The 20,049-nt window shown below is 35.4% G+C and overlaps 1 protein-coding gene across 4 annotated transcripts in view; it reads right to left on the reverse strand.

The window, feature by feature from the left end:
• Positions 1–20,049, reverse strand: part of LOC114050154 (protein dispatched homolog 1) — a 234,920-nt gene that overhangs the window by 107,604 nt on the left and 107,267 nt on the right. For all 4 annotated transcript variants that reach the window (XM_027871765.1, XM_027871767.1, XM_027871764.1 and 1 more), the window contains exon 3: positions 4,315–4,353. In XM_027871765.1, the coding sequence (XP_027727566.1) occupies positions 4,315–4,353 (39 nt within the window). The remainder of the gene's footprint in view (positions 1–4,314; positions 4,354–20,049) is intronic.

The following is a 20,049-nucleotide window of genomic DNA, read 5'->3' on the forward strand; positions in this document are numbered from 1 at the left end:
GAGCACTAAGGGCAGGCAGGAGAGGCTTTCCATAGAAGATAGTGTGACTGAGTTGTTTTAAAAAAAAGCTAAGGAGACTAAAGATAAGGACCTTACCTCTTTACCAGAGAAACTGAAGATATTCACCATGAGTTCCTTCTTCTCCCCTTCTTCTCATATCATATCACTCTGGTATCATCCCCCATTATTTCTTTATTCACTCCAATCTTTGATGGAAAAGGATCTTCTTGCTAAGGTCAACCCTTCTATTTGCACCCTTGATCTCATCCTCTCCTGTCTTGTCCAGCAGATTGCCCCCAATATCATCTTCACTCTTTCTCTCTACTTACTCTCTCCCTGATGCCTACAAAAAATAAACAAAACAAAAAACCCATGTGTCCCTAGCCTCAAAAACCCTTCACTTAGTCACTTTCTACCAATCTCTATGACTTTGGGCAGATTAATTATCCTTACTAGGCCTTGTTTTCCTCTTCCATAAAATGAATAGATGTTCCTTAAGATCTCTTCTAGCTCCAAATCTATAGAAGTTAGTTTAGGCACTTTTATCTATAGGTGTAAATCTAATTAGATTAAAAAATTCAAATATAGTACAGTAAAATACATTGCTGTAAAATTTTGTATCACTTAACCTACCCTGTAGATCAAAAACTATTTAGAAGAGAGGCAGAGAAAAGAGTACCGAGCACAGTTTTGTAGTTTAATTTCTGACACCACAAGGAAAATTTAAAAAAGAAAAGAAACAATATATATCTCTGTTAATTTGAAAATAATTATCTCCCGTTAAGTTGAGCTCCCTACTTTCAAGGATCCATATGCAGCTATATATACCTAAAGTAAAGGTGGAGACCTTCCATTCATCAAATTAATTTCAACTATCCTTCAAATAATTACCAAGAGATAATAGCCCCATTTATGCCAATAAGAATGAACATAACACAGAACTTTGGCCAGATGTCTTTTTTTATTCATAATTTCTGAAAAGGCTACAAAACAAGAACATTATTCCTTGAAGGTCAATCTTGATATTTTCATTTTCTCTCTCTGTCTCTCCTCCCACCCCCTATATGTTTGTCTCTCAGCCATCTCCTTTTCTGTGTACTCTTGCTTTTGCATATCGGTGACTTTCATTTCCCCATTATTTTCCCTTTCACCTTTGTCTGTCTTCCTTAACTAGTGCAATATAGAATAGAAGTTCATTTTTTATTATTTGTTGTATTTATTTTACTTTGGGGGTTTTTTTGTTTGTTTGTTTTGACTAGGCAATGGGGTTTAGTGATTTGCCCAGGGTCACATAGCTACTAAGTGCTACGTGTCTGAGGCCATATTTGAACTCAGGTCCTCCTGAATCCAGGGCTGGTGCTCTATCCACTGCGCCGCCTAGCTGCCACTATTGTTATATTTATTAAATAGAGTTTCCACTTCCTTGTTCTTAGGCAGTATGATGAAATAGAAAGAGAGCCAGCCTTGAAGTCAGAAGTCTTAAGTTCAAAAACCCCTCTGACATACATTCTGAATGTGTGACTTTAGGAAAATCACTTATACTCTCCCTGACACAATCAAGTCTCTAAGACTGTAAGTCTTGCAGTGACAGTAATGATCTGTATTAATGTGAACGTTCCCACTTTCCAATAAATAGGTGGTCAAATGACATGAACAAATAGTTTTCAAAAGAAGAATAGCAAATTATTAACAACCATATAAAATAATGCTTCAAATCACTAAGAGTAAAAGAAATGGAAAGCAAAGCAACTATGATACTTCTATTTCACACCCAGCAAACTGGCAAAGATGATAAAAATTGGGAAAAATTAATATTGATTGGACTACATAAAGGTAGGCATACTAATGCATTGTTGGTGGAGTCATGGCCTTTCTAGAAAGAAATCTGGAATTATGCAAATAAAGTAGCTAAAATGTCCTTAACCTTAGACCTAGAGATTCTACTGCTAGGCATAAACCCCAGGAGGTTGACAAAAAACAAGGCTCCATGGATGCTAAAGTATTTATGAAAATATTTTTTGTAGTAGCAAAGAACTGGAAACAAAGATGCCCATAGATGGAGAATGGCTAAACAAATTTCAGCACATGAATGTAATGGACTATTACTGTGCTGAAAAAACAACAACAACAATGAATAAAAAGAAGTATAGTGAACTGAAGCAAAATGAAGTAAATAGAACTAGGAAAACAATGGACACAATGACTGAGAAGATGTAAATATAAAGAACAACTACCACAAAACAAACAGGAATGATAAGGAATTATAAAAAATGTGATGACTAATATTGATAGACTTAACCCTTCTCAGCAATACAAGGATCTAAGACATCTCCAAAGGCCTCATGATGGAAAATGCTATCCACATCCAAAGGAAGAACTATGAAGTTTGAATGCAGATCAAAGCATACTATTTGCTATTTTTTTTCTTCTGTTGTATTTTGTTTGCTCTTTCTGGTGGTTCCTCCTATTAGTTCTAATTCTTACTTACAATATCACTAAAGTGAAAATATGTTTAATAGAAATGTATATGTATGTGTGATGTCTATGTTCAGATTGCGTGCCATCTTGGGAAGGGAGGGGGAGAAAAATTTAAAACTCAAAAGCTTATGGAAGTGACTGTTGATAAAGCAAAATAAATTAATAAAAATAAGTGAAAAAATAAAATAAATATTGCATGGCTCACTATTTAAAAAAAAGAGATTATAAAAAACAAACTTTGCCCCAAAGAAGATATAAGAACACCTTCATATGACTTTACAAGGGACAGGGGTCCCCACTAGCATTGGAAATTGCATATAATGTCAGATTCTTTTGATTAAAGATTTTTTTTCCTCTTCATTTTTTTAAAGTCTTTGTTATAAAGGATAGCTCTCTGGAAGGGTCAAGGGGATTGATCTGAGGGGAAAACTAGGCAATGTGAAAACAGAAGATGTCAATAAAAATCTATTTTTTAAAATAGTGTGACTTTTAGGGGGCAGGGAAAGGTGGGTTATTTGAGTCCCTAAATCAATGAAATCATAGTTCCTGTGAAAAAATTCTTAGGCTAAAAAGTAGATAAGGACACTGCCTGTTGCTGTCATTTAAAAAAAAAAATCCACAACCAACCCTAAATTTAACTTTCTGTTAGTGGTCTCCCATAGAAAAATATTCCCCTACTTCTACTCTACAGAAAAGGTGAAATAACTTTAAGTGATGCTAAGCAGTAGAAGAAGATTCACTTAACAGTAGTACAAAGGCAGAAAACCTTTAGGGAATCTGATTTGGGTAATTATGTGTGATCTCTGTAATCCAGTCATAAATCCAATTAGATATAATCTTCTGTTCTCTGTCCCAAGCCACAGAAGCACATCAATTATTCAGAGTCACGTGTGGCATAATGAAGGACATGTGATCTAAAATGAGAGGTTTAAATTCAAAACCTGCTTTGTGACTTCCAACCTGGGTGACCTTTAACAAGTCACTTCACTTTGGGAGCTCCTGTTTTCTAATCTATAAAATAAATGTGTTGGACTCCATGATCCCTAAGGTCCTTCCCATCTTTAAAGTCTATGAACCTATGACCATGAACAAGATACTTATTCTCTCTGAGCCTCTGTTCCCCCATCTGTAAAATAATATTCAGACTACCTCACTGGGTGGAGGGGCTTTAAAAAAGTAAGAGTATTATTATCTTATGGTATATAGAAAAATTATGGCCAGAAATACTGATTGCTTTGCAATGCTTTCCCATTCCTTCAAAAGTATAAAAAGAATTCATTTTTCAAATTAAATTCAATTAAAGTTAAATAAAATGAATTTTGTAGTAAGATTATATTGAGAAGTTTGCTCTACTTCTCTTTATATAATAAGAATCATCCCAGAGTATCATAAAACTGAGAGTGGGAAACTTTGATTTAATATTACTGGAAATCTCATGAGATAAATAATGAAAAAGATCAAGATTCAAATAGGTGTCATCTCCAAATCCAGGACCCATCTAACAAAATCCTTTAATACTTAACATGGATTAAACCCAAAAATATTTCTCTTAAATGAAAAACAACAGAGACCCTCTCATGACATTAACAAGAGAGGTACAACCTACAGATTAAAAAAAAATAAACAGAATATGTATTTTGAGGAGGTCATGAGCTTCATTACAGCCCATTTAAGTTTTGAAAACTATCCATATGATCTCCTTTTGGAACTACCACAGTTAAGCTAAAACTTCACAGTAGAATCTTAGAAGGCAAACAAATATTAGTAAATAATGAAAATACTTCCACTATAGTTCATAATAGATTTATAGTCACATTTCATCAATCTAGGACTCACCGATCTGGCAGTCACACCTATTAGGACACAGCAAAGAACCTGAAAGTAAGCAAAAACCCATCTGAGCAGCCAAACATACGTCATAAAGTCCATATACTACAAGCACATACACTTTGCTCATGGGACCACCCCTCAAGCTTTTGCTCAAAGCCTGTTTATTCTTATTTCCCACCCAAATTTAGCAAGCTTAGACATATAATTCCCAAGTCCACAGAAAGTGTAAAGTAGATTAAAAAGGAAAAAACTCCATCAAGACACAAGCCAGATAAATGAATTAAAATCATAGCAACTTAAGTCCATTTTGCACTTAGGCAAACAGCTCTACAAATTTCAATAGGCCCCAAGGGCATCAATGTACTCAATATGTACATTGTACATGTGTGTGTATGTATGTGTGTGTATATATACATATATGTATAATAATATGTACTCAAAGGGATGATGGTATTATTATTCTTATTCTTCTTCTTATTATTATTATTATTATTAACAGATCAAAGTTAAATCAGGCTTATGGTAACCCAAGTCATCAAAAATGGTTAAATCATGATCAGTAGAGTATGCAGATAAGTAAACTATACCCTGTGGGCCAGAGTCAACCACCTGTTTGTGTCCAAGAGCTAAGTATGGTTTTCTCATTTTTAAATAAAGTTTTATCATATTTAAAAATGTAAAGACCATGCTTGGTTTTCCAGTGTACAAGAACAAGTATTGACTGGCTAGATTTGGCCCTAAAGCTGATCCTAGTATACTTTGTTTAAGAATGAAGGAAAGTAGGGAAAATTTCAATGTCAAATTGGGAAATATTTTTTTAAAAAGTACTGGTGCCTAAAAGCATCAGATATCCCAAAAACCTTTGCAACTTAGATAACTCATTACTGGAAATGTTAGACAGCTAAGGTTATGGCATACTTTGATAAAATTCTATTTATCCACATACCATTCAAACCAGGGCTTTTTAAGCTTTTTCCATTCGAGATCCCTTTTCTAGAGAAATTTTTATGCAACCCTGGGTATATAAGGTATATAAAATAAGTATACAAATCAAACATTTACTGATAATAAATCATAAAGAATTTTATTTTTAAAACAATTCTTTGGTATGCATTTATTTTTATCATTTATTAAAAACTAAAGCAAATTTGCATACTAATGAGATGGATATGCTTATTTATTTTTACATAAAGAATTATATCTTTACAGAATATTTGATACTGCAGGATGTAAAGCATCTTCAACGGTTTTCAGAGCTGATCAATATTTTGATTTTATAATCGTCAATGCTATGTTCAGAGCCAGAAACACCTCAGATTCACTATGTGTTTGATTTTGAATTAATTTTTGGACATTTCACATTCAGAAATCTTTCACTGTTGCCAAATTTTTTGCAACTCCCACATTCAGTTATATAGGGTTACAATCCACAGTTTAAGAAGCACTGTAAGACCATACTTTTGGTGGTACACAGGACCCACTCTTTCTTGCATTTCTTTTATTTTCCTTTTTGTAATAGTACTTCCTTTGCCTTAAAAAGTGGTGCTGCTATTATTTTAGTAAGTAGAATCCATTTATAAACAGTCAATTATCAGATTAGCAAGAAGTAAATTATCTAGTTAGAAGTTTAAAAACCTGTCTATCCAGCTTCGAATTCTAGAATTACTTCACTGTGCATTAACACCTCCAACTGGAAATGGAATGAAATGCAAAAGATTTGATAAATGATCGATGAAGTTAAAACCATCGACAAGTAAGATTTTTGCATTATCCATGTTTTATCTCTATTATATAGGCACAGATTATCTACACTGGATGCATAGGTATAGATACAATAACAGATCAATCACACAGTTTAAAAAGAACCCAAAAAGAATATAAAAGTAAAATTCTGTTCAGATTTTTAAAAAATTAAACTATCTAGAATTTAAAATGTCACTAACCTAACTAGTTTGCACAGCAGACTTTTTACTTTACTAAACAATGGAGATAATTACCTAGGATTTTAAACAAAAACCTTTGAAGTGTGTTAAAAACAAGAGAATTGCTATGTCCAGAGACTTATTAATACAAAAGCTCTGTTTAGTCTACAGAATCCAATACTAAATTTCCAAATGTTCCTGCCAGATACTCATACCTTAAAGCAGGGTAAATTACTGACCCTTTGCAAAAAAGGAAATAATTTCAAATTTTTATTTTGCTCTCTTGCTCAGCAGGAGAACACGAGTTTAAAGGTTTTGTTTGTTTGTGGGTAGAAGGGAGGAAGGGGGGGGATGATTTCATCAGGGTGGAGAATTCTCAGAGAGATGAAAACTTCATCTATGACTTCAAATCAGATAGATCAGCTATACTCATCTACATCATCTGAGAACATCACCTGGGTCACTGAATGTTTAAATGAATTGCCCAGGGTCACATAGCCAGGATTCAGGAGAAGCAAGACTTAAATGCAGACCTTCACAGGTCTTCCTAACTCCAAACCTAGTGTTTTATCTGCTATTTTGCCCTTCTTCTCTTGGAGTCTGTGACCATAATTAAACTACATATTTCTTTAGTGCTTTCATACACTGGGACAAAGTCCAAGACAATACATTAACTCAGGCAAGCATATTCTAATTGCTTCTTATGCTTTTGAAAACTTTTTAAACTCCTATTTCAATTTTTCCCAGCATTAGATTTTGAAAAGCTTTCCAGTCTGTTCTTTTTTGCTTTTTCTCTTCAATAATCAAGAAGATTAAGTATTCCAATCAAGAGCATCTTATAAAAGTACTTATAAATATTTTCAAGGTGTATATTTATTTTCATTTTTTGTAAATACGTGTGTATGTATCTTAAAATGGTCCTAAAAAACAATCAAAATATTTTTAACATATGACCATAGTACTTATCAATAACAGTTTACCTAAAGCTAATTTTTTTTTTTGAGACACTAACAGGTTACTCTCCATGTACAAGTCTTCAGTCTTCTCTTAGAATCATAAACCTTGTTACACTTTCAAATGAAAGATGCCAAACACAAAAAAATTTATGAACTTGATAGAAAATAAGCAAATAATCTATTTCCAATCAATCAATCAACAGCATTTATTAAGCACATACTATGTGCTAGGCATCCCATTAAGCAATGAAGAGACAAAAATGAAACAGTCCTTACTCTCAAGGAGCTTACGTTCTAACAGATTAAAAGTGTGTGTGTGTGTGTGTGTGTGTGTGTGTAAAACATTAAGTAAGCCCCCAAGGCTCTACTGAAGAGTGCATAGAGGGAAATCACATATAAGAAGACTGGAAAGGTAGAAGCACCCAGGTTACGATGAGATTAAGAAACAGAAGAATTTATATATGATACTAGAGGTAATACTGAGTAATTGGAATTTACTTCAGAGAAGTGGGGGCAGGGCATGTGTGTCATGGTTAGAAATTACATCTTAGGAAAATCACTTTGATGGTTGTGCGAAGAATAGATTCAGGAAAGGATAGGCATGAGGTATGGAGAGACAAAAAGGAAGTCATTTCAATAGTCTATTAGAAATTAAATGACAAGATTTGGCAATTGGATATGTGAGGATATGTGGGGTAAGTGTGAGGAGTGAAAGAATATGTTAAAGTTGCAAACTTGGGCTACTGAGATAATGGTGGTATCCTCTACCCTAATACGGAAGTCTGTAAGAGAAGTGAGTTTGGAAGAAAAAAATAATGAATTATGTTTTGAACATGTTGAGTTTGAGATACCTAGATATATGGATCTACACTGTCATATGCACTGAGATGATAATTTAACCCATGGAATCTGATGAAATCACCAAATGAGACAGTAAAGAAAGAGAAGAAAGCTGAGATCAAAGCCTTGGAAACATACCCAAAGTTTGTGGAAAAGACAAGGATGAATCCTTGAAAGAGTGGTGAGACAGAAAGGAAGAGAAACAGTAGAGAGCAGTGAAATGAAAACTTAGAGAAGTGAGTATCTAGGAGGAAGAGATGGTTAACAACATCAAATGCTGAAGAGATCAAAAAGGATGAGATTGAGAAGAGGTGATTAAGAGACCACTGGTAAGTAACTTTAGAGAAAAGAGTTTTAATTGAGTGGATGACATTGTAAACTCGATTGCAAAGGGTTGAGATGAGAGGGATAGAAGTGGAGGCATCTAGTGCAGGTAGTTTTTTCAAGGAATTTGGCTGAGCAAAAAGGCAGAAGAGATATAGTGAAATGGCAAGGATAGTAGATCTAGTAAGAGTTTTTTGTTTATTTAAAGAATGGGGGAAATCGGGATATGTTTATAGCAAGGAAGAAACAATGAAAAGGGAGAGATTGAAGATCAGGAGAGGGAGATGACTATGGGACCAATTTGCTGGAAGAGAAGGGAATAGAGAGTATTCTGGGAAGATGGAGGAATAAGACAGGAAATTACCTAGCTCTCCCAAATTTCTCCACAAATAATTTAAAACAATGCTTCAGTGAACTTTAGAGCTGCAGAAATAACTAAAAGTCAGGGTATAGCAATTGTCCAGACCAAGACAATTTGGAAGGATGTTAGGAAAGACCTGAACTCCCAGAGTGGTGGTGTGGCCCAAATGAAGTACAGATACCTTGGGGCAGATACCACTGAATCAAAAAACAACAAGCCCTAGGGGCAGCTGTGTCAGGAAGCAGCCTCAGCTTCAAGAACTTACGAACAGTGTTGGGGGGTTGAGACAGCTGATCAGGATAAGATTATAGGGCCCTCCACTAATGTTGCACATAGGACCCAGGTGCACTGACCAGATGCAGTACTGGACTGTGGCTGTAGGCAAAGAGTGAGAACACATTGGTGAATAAAGTTGCAGAGGGGCAGAGATCCTTCTGGCTGTGGTCACTCCCAGGAGAATGGTCCTTGGTTTCAGTTCCAGAGCAAAAGGGTAAACAGAAGCTTGTAGCCCTTAGAGGGACCACAGAGAGTAGGAGCATTTGTGGTGATGGTGTTGCTGGGGGTTCTGGTCTTGGCTCAGGGGCAGAGAGGATTATGTGAGATCAGGCCCCCAGATAAAGCTCAGAAAACAACAGCACAAAAAACCTGAAACCTGAGATATGCCCTACACCTAGAGCCCAACTCTAACAAAAAGTTAACAGTCAAGAAACAAGTCACTTTAAAAAAAAAAAAAGAGTAAGCAAAAGAGAAAGAACCTGACAATAGGTAGCTACTATGGGGAAAGAGAAGATCTGGGTTCAAACTCAGAAGAAGACAGTAAAGTCAAAACAGCTACTCTAAAGCTCCAAAGAAAAAGTGTAAAATGGTCACAAGCCTAAAAAGAGTTCTTGGAAGAGTTTAAAAGGGACTTTAAAAACCAAATAAGAGAGATTGAGGGAAAATTAGGGGAAAAAATAAGAGTAACACAAGAAAACCAAGAAAATTAAGGAAATAAAGTCAACCAATTGGAAAAATGGATCCAAAAACTTATGGAAGAAAATAACTTAGGGCAGCAAGGTGGTGCAGTGGATAGAGCACCAGCCCTGAAGTCAGGACCTGAGTTCAAATCCGGCCTCAGATCAAATACTTGACACTTACTAGCTGTGTGACCCTGGGCAAGTCACTTAACCCCAATTGCCTAAAAAAAAACTCCCTAAAAATTAAAATTGGGCAAGGGGAAGCTAATAACTTCATAAGACACCAAGAAATAATAAAACTAAATCAAAAGAATGAAAAAAATAGAAGAGAATATGAAATGTCTCATTACAAAAAAAAAGACCTAGAAAACAGATTGAGGAGAGACAATATGAGAATTGTTGGACCACCTGAAAGTTATGATTTAAAAAAGTCTAGACACTATACTTCAAGAAATTTTTAAAGAAAATTGCTCTGAAATTTTAGAACTAGAGGGTAAAATAGAAATGGACAAAAATCCACCAAATCACCACCTGAAAAGTGGTCCCAAGATGAAAAGTCACAGGAACATTATAGCTAAGTTTTGAAGCACCCAGGTAAGGAGAAAATACAAGCAATTACAAAGAAACAATTTAAAAATTGTGGAGCTACAGTCAGGATAACACAAGATTTAGCAATTTCTACATTAAAAGATTGAAGGGCATGAAATATGATATTCTGAAGAGCAAAGTAGCTGGGTTTGCAACCAAGAACAACTTACCCAGTAAAGCTAAGCATAATCCTGCGAGGGGAAAAAAAAATGGATATTTAATGAAATAAAAGATTTTCATGTATTCTTGAGTAAAAGACCAGAACTGAAAAGAAAATCTAACCTATCAGGAGAAACATAAGAAGGTAAACATGAAAGACCAATTATAAGGGATTTAATAAGATCAAACTGTTTATTTCTTATCTGAGAAAAAGTTGTAACTCTTAAGAAGCTTACCATTACTAGGGTAGTTTGAAAGAGCATACATAGATAGAAGGCTTGAGGTTGAGTTAAGTATGATGCTTAAAACAATAAAATTTGGTAGGGGGAGGTAAGGTGGAGTAATTATCTCATACAAATGAGTCATGAATGGAAGAACTGCAATAGTAGGAAATGGAGGACTGGTAGTGCTACAACCTTATTCTCATCAGAACTGGGATAAAGAAAGAATAACATATATATCTAGAAGGGTATAAAAGTCTTAACTTATGGAGAAATAGGAGGGTAAGGGGAGAAGACAAGGGAGGGACTCTTAGAAGGGTGGATAGTTTAAAGAATAAGAGAGCAAGGGTAGAGCGTAAGGGAGAGATTCTTAGAATGGGTACAGATCATAAAAGAAGTGGCCAGAAATAAATTAGATGTCTAAGAAGAGATAGGGTAAAAAGAGAGGGAGAGAAGGATAAACAGTGAGAAAAAAGAGTAAAGGAAAAAACACTGGAGTTTGATATCAAGGAGCTGGGGGACAGCTAGGTGGCGCAGAATATAGAGCTCCGGCCTTGGAGTCAGGAGGACCTAAGTTCAAGTCTGGCTTCAGACACTTGACACTTACTAGCTGTGTGACCATGGGCAAGTCACTTAACCCCGACTGCCTCACTAAAAAGCAAAAATAAGATATCAAGGGGCTGGCAGGAAGAGAGGAGAAGTAACTCTTAGCTAATCAACTCCATTTTCTCAGTAAAGTATAAGGAGTGAATCTCAGGGAAGAAGGTGGTGGGAAGAAGTGTACTGGCAGGCTTTAGGATAAAAAACAAAAAAGATTTGGAATAGCTTTTATGAAGAACAAGATAGAAAAGAATAAAGGGATTGTCTTGCTGCAGTAGGGAGCCTAGCGTAGTTGGATAACATAAATTTGTAGCGTACCCAGTCAGCAAGGTGTGATTTTCTCCAGCTCTATTCACCAACAAACAACAATAGTAATAGTAATAATAATAATAAATAGCTAGCATTTATATAGTGCTTTACAAATATCATCTCATCTTATTCTCATAAAAACCCTGAGAGATAATTGCTATTACTATCCCCTTTTTACAAATAAGGAAACTGAGGCAGACAGAAGGCAAGTGACTTGCTTGGGGTAACACAGTTAATATGTGTCAGAGGCTGGATTTAATTTAGATCTTCTTGATTCCAGGTCTAGTACTTTATCCTTTGTATCACCTAACTGCCTAAAACTGAGAAAGTGGATGGTGGAATTATTCTAGGACTGGGATTTAGCAAGGGATAAATTATAAAGAAACAAAAGTTTGAGGGATTCAATAGCAGAAAACAGTGTAGAGTTGACTTGATTAAACATAGAGCAGAGACTGAGAAGAGAAAAAAAGAGAAATCAAACCAAGGATAATAACTCAAGGAAATACTAATAAGTGGAGGGCTTGGTGGTCAAGAGGAGGGCAGAGAGAATAGGTTTCAGAGGGGTGAGGTATAGGAATGATAGAAGATTATGGACAGATAAAAGAATGTCAGATTTTTTTTTTAAATCAGTTCCATCATGAAAATGTCTAGAACTGACATCTGTCTAAGAAGTTCACATTTGTTTTTCCAACATACCAAATAAACTCTGCTTTTCTTCAACAGGTATAACATGTCACTTTCAATGAGGGCTCAGATGAAATTAACCAGCATAATTTGGTAGTGGACCCAGTCAGAATAGTTGCAGGACTTCCTCCAGCTCTGTTCAACAGCAAATGAGTAGGACAGAGGTAGGTGGTAGGAGTAATCTAGGGTTGAGGTTTGGCAAGCAATGAACATTGATAGGGCAAAGAACCAAGGAATTAGAGAGAGCAGAGGAGAGCAGTGAGTTGAACAGATTGACTAAGGGGTTGAAATTGGGAAGGAAGGAGAGTGAAGCCAGAGCAGGGGTGTTGCCTGACAAAGTACTCAGGGCTGGAAAGACTGCAGGTCATGATGAGGTCAAAGAAGGAATAGAAACAGAAAAGCTAAGATTTAAACGGTATGAAAGTTGAATAATGGGTCTGTGATTACAGCAGGCAAATGGCTCCTCTTTTCCCTGACCTTTCACGAAGGGACAAAGGGAGAGAAGGATGTGCTACAGCAGGCATAAGGCTAGGATTCCCAGAATGAAGGAGGGTGGAGGCACCTACTCCCTTCCACCCCACCACTGCAAAAAACAAAAAAAAGCCAGAAATGCTTTTTTTAAAAAAATGCCAGAAATGTTAAGAGGAGGAAAAAAGCCAATAATGCTAAGAAAAAGAACAAGGAAGAAGTTTGGGGCAGCAAAGGCTACCTCTCAGCAAGACAAAGGACTTCTGAGCCAAACCAGGAACAAAGGCTCCAAGGAGAGTGAACAGGTGAAACCCTTGGCAGATGAGCATGCAACACTAATATTTCCATGTAATTTGTAGGATGCCAGTGAATCATGGCTACTGGATCTTTCCCAAGATTTATTCTATTTATTCTATCGGTGGCCTGAGCTTCCAAGTTTTGAGACACAATCTTTATTGGGCAGAGGGTTAAGAAATGGCACTTAAGTGGAGATGAAACACATTTTCTACTGCTTCACTTGGAGGATAGAATTCTAACTATTTCTAGATTCATTACTGTCCTGAGTAAATATTCTCTTATTTAAATATTGATTACAAACTATGAATTGTTTTTAGGCACAGAATCTAAAATGCCTGGCTGGGATAGAGTAAATAAAGCCAGATGATTTTCCCAGAAAAAGCCTCTCACTAGGGGCAAAAGTCATGATGTTACTGATGACTTCAAAAGTCAAACCAGGCCATCTATCCTTAATCAATACATATGAATTGTATAATTAAGCATTACAAAAGAAAATGTGGATTTCAATAAGCTAAAATGGTGTCTATTCCAAATGGCAGACTTAGCTCAGCTGGAGGGGGATTTAAACAGCAAGATAATATTAATAGATATAAACATTGGTACTAGTAACAAACAGCTGACATCTGTGCATAGCTTAAAAGTGTACAGAACATTTTATATACATTATCTTATCTTAGTATCTCAACAGGACAGCTAGGTGGCACAGTGGATAGAGTGGCAGGCTTGGAATCAGGAAGACTCATCTTCATAAATTCAAATCTGGCCTCAGACATTTACTAGCTGAGTGACCCTGTGCAAGTCATTTAACCCTGTTTGCCTCAATTTCTCATTTATAAAATGAGCTAGAGAAGGAAATGGCAAACATCTCCAGTATCTTTGACAAGAAAACCATAAATACAGTCACCAAGAGTTACACACGACTGAAACAACTGAAAGACAGTAAGTATCTCAACAACCCAGTGAGGTAGGTGTTACATTCATTTCATAGATGAGGAAATTGAGATTCACAAGAGTCTTAATTAATGTTTATTGATTATAGATGTCCATAGACATGAATCATAAGGATAGATAGTGTAGTTAGTGACCAGATAGCAGGCCTTGAAGCCAAGGAGAGCTGGGTTCAAGGCCTGACTTTGACACATAATGATCTGTGACCTGGGGAAGTCACTTCTGGTCTCAGTGCTCTATGCAACTCTTTTAAGACAAGGAAGGAAGGAAGGAAGGAAGGAAGGAAGGAAGGAAGGAAGGAAGGAAGAAAGGAAGGAAGGAAGGAAGGAAGGACACTTTGGAGCCTAATCTTTCTACCACTTTGAAAGGGACATTTCTGAAATAAGTTTGAGATTTGCTAACAAAATTGGGTTGTTTCCACCCAAAAATGTAATTTATATTCTTATGTTTTTAGAGCTTCTCTAAATGCTATAAGCTATTATCTCAGAAAAAATGATCAGGTCTTTTAAAATAACAGGCCTTATGTTTTTCCTGAAAGAATATAGCTAGTGAATACCAAATGTCAACAACTGGTGTGCAGGATATCAAGACAAAAAGGAGAAACAAAGATAACAGTACAAATGCACTACTGATAGTGAAGGCTAGTGAGTTTAAGATTTAAATGGAAGATGTGTTCCTATGATCCATACTTCATGTATATTTCTTAAAATATTGATCTAAAATGCTTCTACTTGTGTTTTGATTATGCTCCAAAATTCCAAGCCCTTCAGTTTCAAAGACAGAGAAATTAAATATATTGAAAGTATGGTGGAGTTTTTTACCACAAAAATATATTCTGAAAGTTTAAGCTATAGATGATTAAAAAAAAAGTCTCCCCTAAGGGAATGGGGCTCACCTCATAACCTCTGGGATTCTACCAACACTATTATGTGCAGAATGAAATTATTAGTGAGAAGTTCATTAGATTACCTACCACATGTCACTAAAGCTTCTTAGAACCATAAAGCAGCCATTATAAATGTAATAATGACAAGTGACTTTTTATTACATAAATTAATGATAACACTAGTTATTTTACAAACAATCTGATGGTGTTCATTATTAAAGATAAGCTGTACATTATCATTGCTTTGGATAAAAATAGTGATACCTAACAAGATTCCTGGCATGTTCCTAATACAGAGGGAAGAAGTAGCCTTTAGACTACTGAAAATGATGGAATTAATAAGCATTTCTGGCTTTCTCCATTATAAAATGACAAGTTCATAAGTATCAACCACACTGTCACAAAAAAGGCATTTAACTATTTATCTAGGCAGTTAAGATTCTTTATTTGAAATTAATCTAGTTCCAGCAAGAAAGCATTGATAGCAATGTTAAATCCTAATTCTTCTGATAGACAATGGAAGACCTTTCATACTGTTTCATGAAGAGGTTTGGAATCTCATCAAAAACACTAGTCTTAATCTTCTGAAAATTTCACTATACAATTCTTCCAGAACATTTATCCAGAACCATGAACCTACCTCGTCTTGATGTCTAATAATTGGCCCAAGAGACAAATTCATCCTTGAATAAGTTAAATGATTAGATTCAAGTGGATAAGAGATGAAAATGCAAAATCTTTAAAAATCATAATAATTTGAGAACCCACAAGTTAAAATATCTAAACAGAAATTTTTCTACCTCTACCTCGCTGCTCCCAGCCCAGTAGTTTGAAAGGCTCTAGTAGCAGTAAGGCCCAGGGAAGCCAGAAGGCTACTGGAAGTAGCAGAGGTACACAGGCTGAATCCTCCTACAGAGAATCAGTGTCCTGTGAAATGGGGGAATAGGTACAATATCATTATTCATTGTAGTAAAGGTATTTTAAAGTTCATTGAATTAGCAAACTACCATTTGAAAATTCAAGAAGGATTTCATTACAAACAAGCTATTATCAAAAAAAGTTATTATCAAAAAAGAACAAAGACTTTTGGGTACATTTGAGATGACAATTTTTCTTCTATGAAAGTAAATTCCATACAGAACTAAACAGTTATTCTAGTTCCTCTCTCCAGTTAGTATTTAAAGGATTTAGCCAGGAAAACCTTGAATGTCAGTGATCTTAGCTAACAAGAACTAGTCTTTTTTTGTTAAGTTTACTTTTTAAAATTTCAATCAACAGGCGTTTGTTTTTTTTCTCCCTTCTACCTCTCCACCTACTGAAAAACAAAAAATAAAACCCTTGCAACAGAGTACCAGGCCTGGAGTCAGGAACACTGAGTTCAAATCTGGCCCCAGACACTTACTAGCTGTGTGACCCTGGGCAAGTCTCTTAAACCTGTTTGCCTCAGTTCGTAAAATGTGCTAGAGAAGAAAATGGCAAACCACTTCAGTGTCTTTGCCAAGAAAATGCCAAATTGGGTCACAAAGAGTTGCATATAACTGCAACTATTGAACAACAATAACAAAAACAACTGTGGTCAAGCAAAACCAAATCCCACACGATGTCCAAAAAATATATAACTCATTCTGCATATTTCGTCCCTTACCTCTCTGGGAGAAAATGATTAACATTCTTCAACATCAGTATTCTGGAATCATTCCATTGAGAAAGTTCGTCAAAGTTCTTTTGTTTTTACAATGTTATTGTATAATTTGTTTTACTAACTTCACTTTGCATCAATTCTCAGATTTCTCTGAAAGTGTTCCTTTCATCATTTCTTCTAGCACAACATTATTTCATTACATTCATATATCATAATTTGTTCAGCCATTCCCCAATTGATGGGTACCTCTTTAGTTGTAATTCTTTGCCACCACAAAAGAGTTGTCATAAATATTTTTGTACACACGAGTCCTTTTCCTCTTTTTTTTTAAAATCTCTATGTTAAGTATAAAATAATAAACCTATTAGAAATCTGTATTTTAAAGAAAAGTATTCTGCCAAAAGCCGGGGATGCCATTTCAACTCCATCAGCATTTCTCACTTGCTATTTTTTAATGGAACTTTTAAAAGAAACACGGAAACATTAAAAAATTATAGTAAAGCACTCAGGTCAGGCTAAATAGATTTATCATTCCATAGAAGAGAGTAAGACATATAAAGTAGCTGAGTGTCAAACAAAAATGCAATTTTCCCTGAATTGAAGGGAAATTTCTTCAATAGTGATTATTCCCTTATTTTGAGAAATTTGTTTTGTTTACCTTCTTCTTAAGTTACATCTTCCCCAAGCAAAAACAAGCTCAAGCTTTTTCTGAGAATCTTAAAAATCGCCAAATAGAAGGTACATCTTAAAACGAGTTCACTAGTCAATTGTATAAAAATGAATCCAGGGTATGGGTATGTAAGCTTCTAGAGCTTAGTGAGACTCTGTCTCACTTTTGTTATTACATCCCTGAATCCTCTAGCACTTTGCCTGGAATGTATTAGGAGCTTAATAAATAAGTGCTAGTTGATCGACTGATTGACACATAAAGTGCCTGTTATGTTCCAGGTATTATGCCAGGGAGATAGGAACACAAAAACTAGAAATAAAAGTCTCTGTCTTCACATAGCTTATAAGACAACACAATGAGAGAAATAAGACATGTACACAACTATCATAAAAAGCAAAATATCAGTGTAAAGTGTAAAGGAAAAATATCATAATATTCTCATAAGAAATTGGAGGAGGTAAAGGATCCCTTTCATTTGGGGAAACTCAGAGAAGGTTTTATGCACTTGATGGTGCCTGAACTGAAACTCAAAAGGGGGGAAAAAAAAGGAAGGCAAATTCATTCTCAATTCATAGAAGAATTAATCAATCCACAAACATTAATTTAGTACCTAATTTGTCAAGGTACTAAGGATACAAAGACAAAAGTAATATAGTCCTTGTCATCAAGGAGCTTACATTCCATTAAGGGAGTCAACATGTATAATAAATAGAAGGTGATTTATGGGAGTTGGGAGGGAGATATTAAAAATTGGAGGGGGGGAGAAATACTTTCTAAAATAAAACCAAGAGGTAAATTATTCACCTACTCTTCGGACATCAAGTTTTATCTGGCTATTAGAAAAACAAGAATTTGTTTTAAAGTAGTCTGTTAAAACTGAAAAACTCAAAATGTAGACTACTTCTTCCCATTATATCTATTTATGATTTCCCTTTTCCCTATCCACAATATTCTGCCAGTCTATAAAAAGCTAACAAACAGTGAAATTATTTCCTATTTTTAAAAAGTACAAAGATAATAAGCCAGGAAATTTTAATTTTGTTTTCTCTTTTTTTTTTCATTTTCCTTTCCTATAAAACCCATGAGAAGAAACTCTATTGAATTCAATTCTAAGTGGTGCCCAGAGAAGGAGCATAGGCATACAATGTTGATTACTGCTGGAACCAGCAGTTGACCACTCTAGCAGAGCTTGAAAAAAAAATATTACTTAGGGGCCTGTTATATTAGGCAGTTACAAGTAAGGAAAAAGGAGAAACTGTTACTACATGTGCTAAAATGTTTCTATTATTCTCAGAAGTCAAATGGCACATGGTGAAACTTTTCTTTCCTCCATAGGCAGAATCTACATTAGATAGGATCACTTCCAAATTCTGAAGCTACGATGTTAGAGAACTGAGACCAAAGGATCCCAAAAGTATCCTATCTTGAAAACTATTCATCTTAGGCATCTCTGCTGAAGCTACCTAATGAAAGAATTAATGATGACAACGACTTGGTGATCTCATTTCTGGTTATTTTTCTATCACTCTCCTTTGAACAGATTCTGACCAAAAAAACCTCCAATCTGTATTCTGAGGAATCAAAATTCTAAATAAGGTGCACAGAGCCACCAATCTGGCACCAATTACCAATGGTATGAGAAACTAACCCACTTGAAATCAGTTGAGATTTTGAACAATGAATTTAAGAGTAATGGAGAAAATACTTTGACAGGTTTCTCTTAATTGGAAGGGCATAAAAAAAGTTCCAGATGATCTGGCTACAATCAGAAGAACAGCAGTCAAGGAAGATAATGGAGAGACAAGAAAATAATGGCTTATACTTCAAGCAGTCTCACATATATTTCAGAAATGTGCTTGCCTTAACAGGCAGGATTTTAAGCTACAAGAGGGTAACACACACCAGCTTTTAGTTTGCAAAGTCCCTTTAACCTGACATTTAGGCAGAAATCTGATAGTTGGCATCTCTAAGCCTGAGTCTTTATACATTTTTTTCCACTCAAAATCCATTTTAGCTTGCTTATCTATCCCAATCAAATACCATGTTTGTGTAATATTCAACTTATAAAGTCACACATTTATCATTAAACTGACCTTTATCAAGACTCTACAGTAGTAAAAAGTATAAGTGCTCCTGAAGCTTTTGGCAAATTCCCATCAAATCACTTTGAATAGCAAATCATCTGCCTCTTGGAAAACCAGATTAACCCTAAAAATGATCTCTCTCTCTCCCCCACCTCCATACCTTCCTCTCCCTCTCCTTCACTCCCTCAACCTATTAAAGCACGTGTGACAGTTCAAATTACTTTTAAGTATCTTCAACTCCCTTCTGGCAATGGATTTTCTCTCTAAACTTCTAGGTCAAAAGACTTCCCCTATGTAAGCAGAAGATTGCCTTGAATCACTCTGCTTCAAAGAGGGCTCAACACAAGACAGACTGGACTAGCACTACTTTGACATTAAACCCCTCCCCAGCTTCCTGCACCTTTGGAGTTGAGGAGGTTAGTTAATGCAAGCAGAGAAACTTCAAAGAGTTGGCACATGGCCACATTTATACTCAGCTGACTTTTGTACCAAGGTAATCCTTCTTAAGGAAATTTAGCTACCCAAAAGAGAGCTATACTTTATCTTCATATAGTTACCCATTTATTATAATAATTTTCAGAATTCACATTCGGATTTTAATCTTTCAACAATGTTGAAACTTCAGGCTGTTTCAATATATTCCAAATAAAGATTAAAAAAAAAAAACAAGCTACCATAAGGAGCAGTAGTGCTAAAAGGGGAAGGGAAATCAATAAGCATTAAGTGCCTACTATGCGCTAGATACTGTACTAAGTGCTTTACAAATATAATCTCTTTTGACTATGTAGGAGAGAGTAGAATTTAAGTTCTTTGAAGGCAGGAAGTG

This window comes from Vombatus ursinus, unplaced genomic scaffold (assembly GCF_900497805.2).
Source record: "Vombatus ursinus unplaced genomic scaffold, bare-nosed wombat genome assembly UNPS02014798.1, whole genome shotgun sequence".
In the NCBI taxonomy this organism is placed as follows: Eukaryota; Metazoa; Chordata; class Mammalia; order Diprotodontia; family Vombatidae; genus Vombatus; species Vombatus ursinus.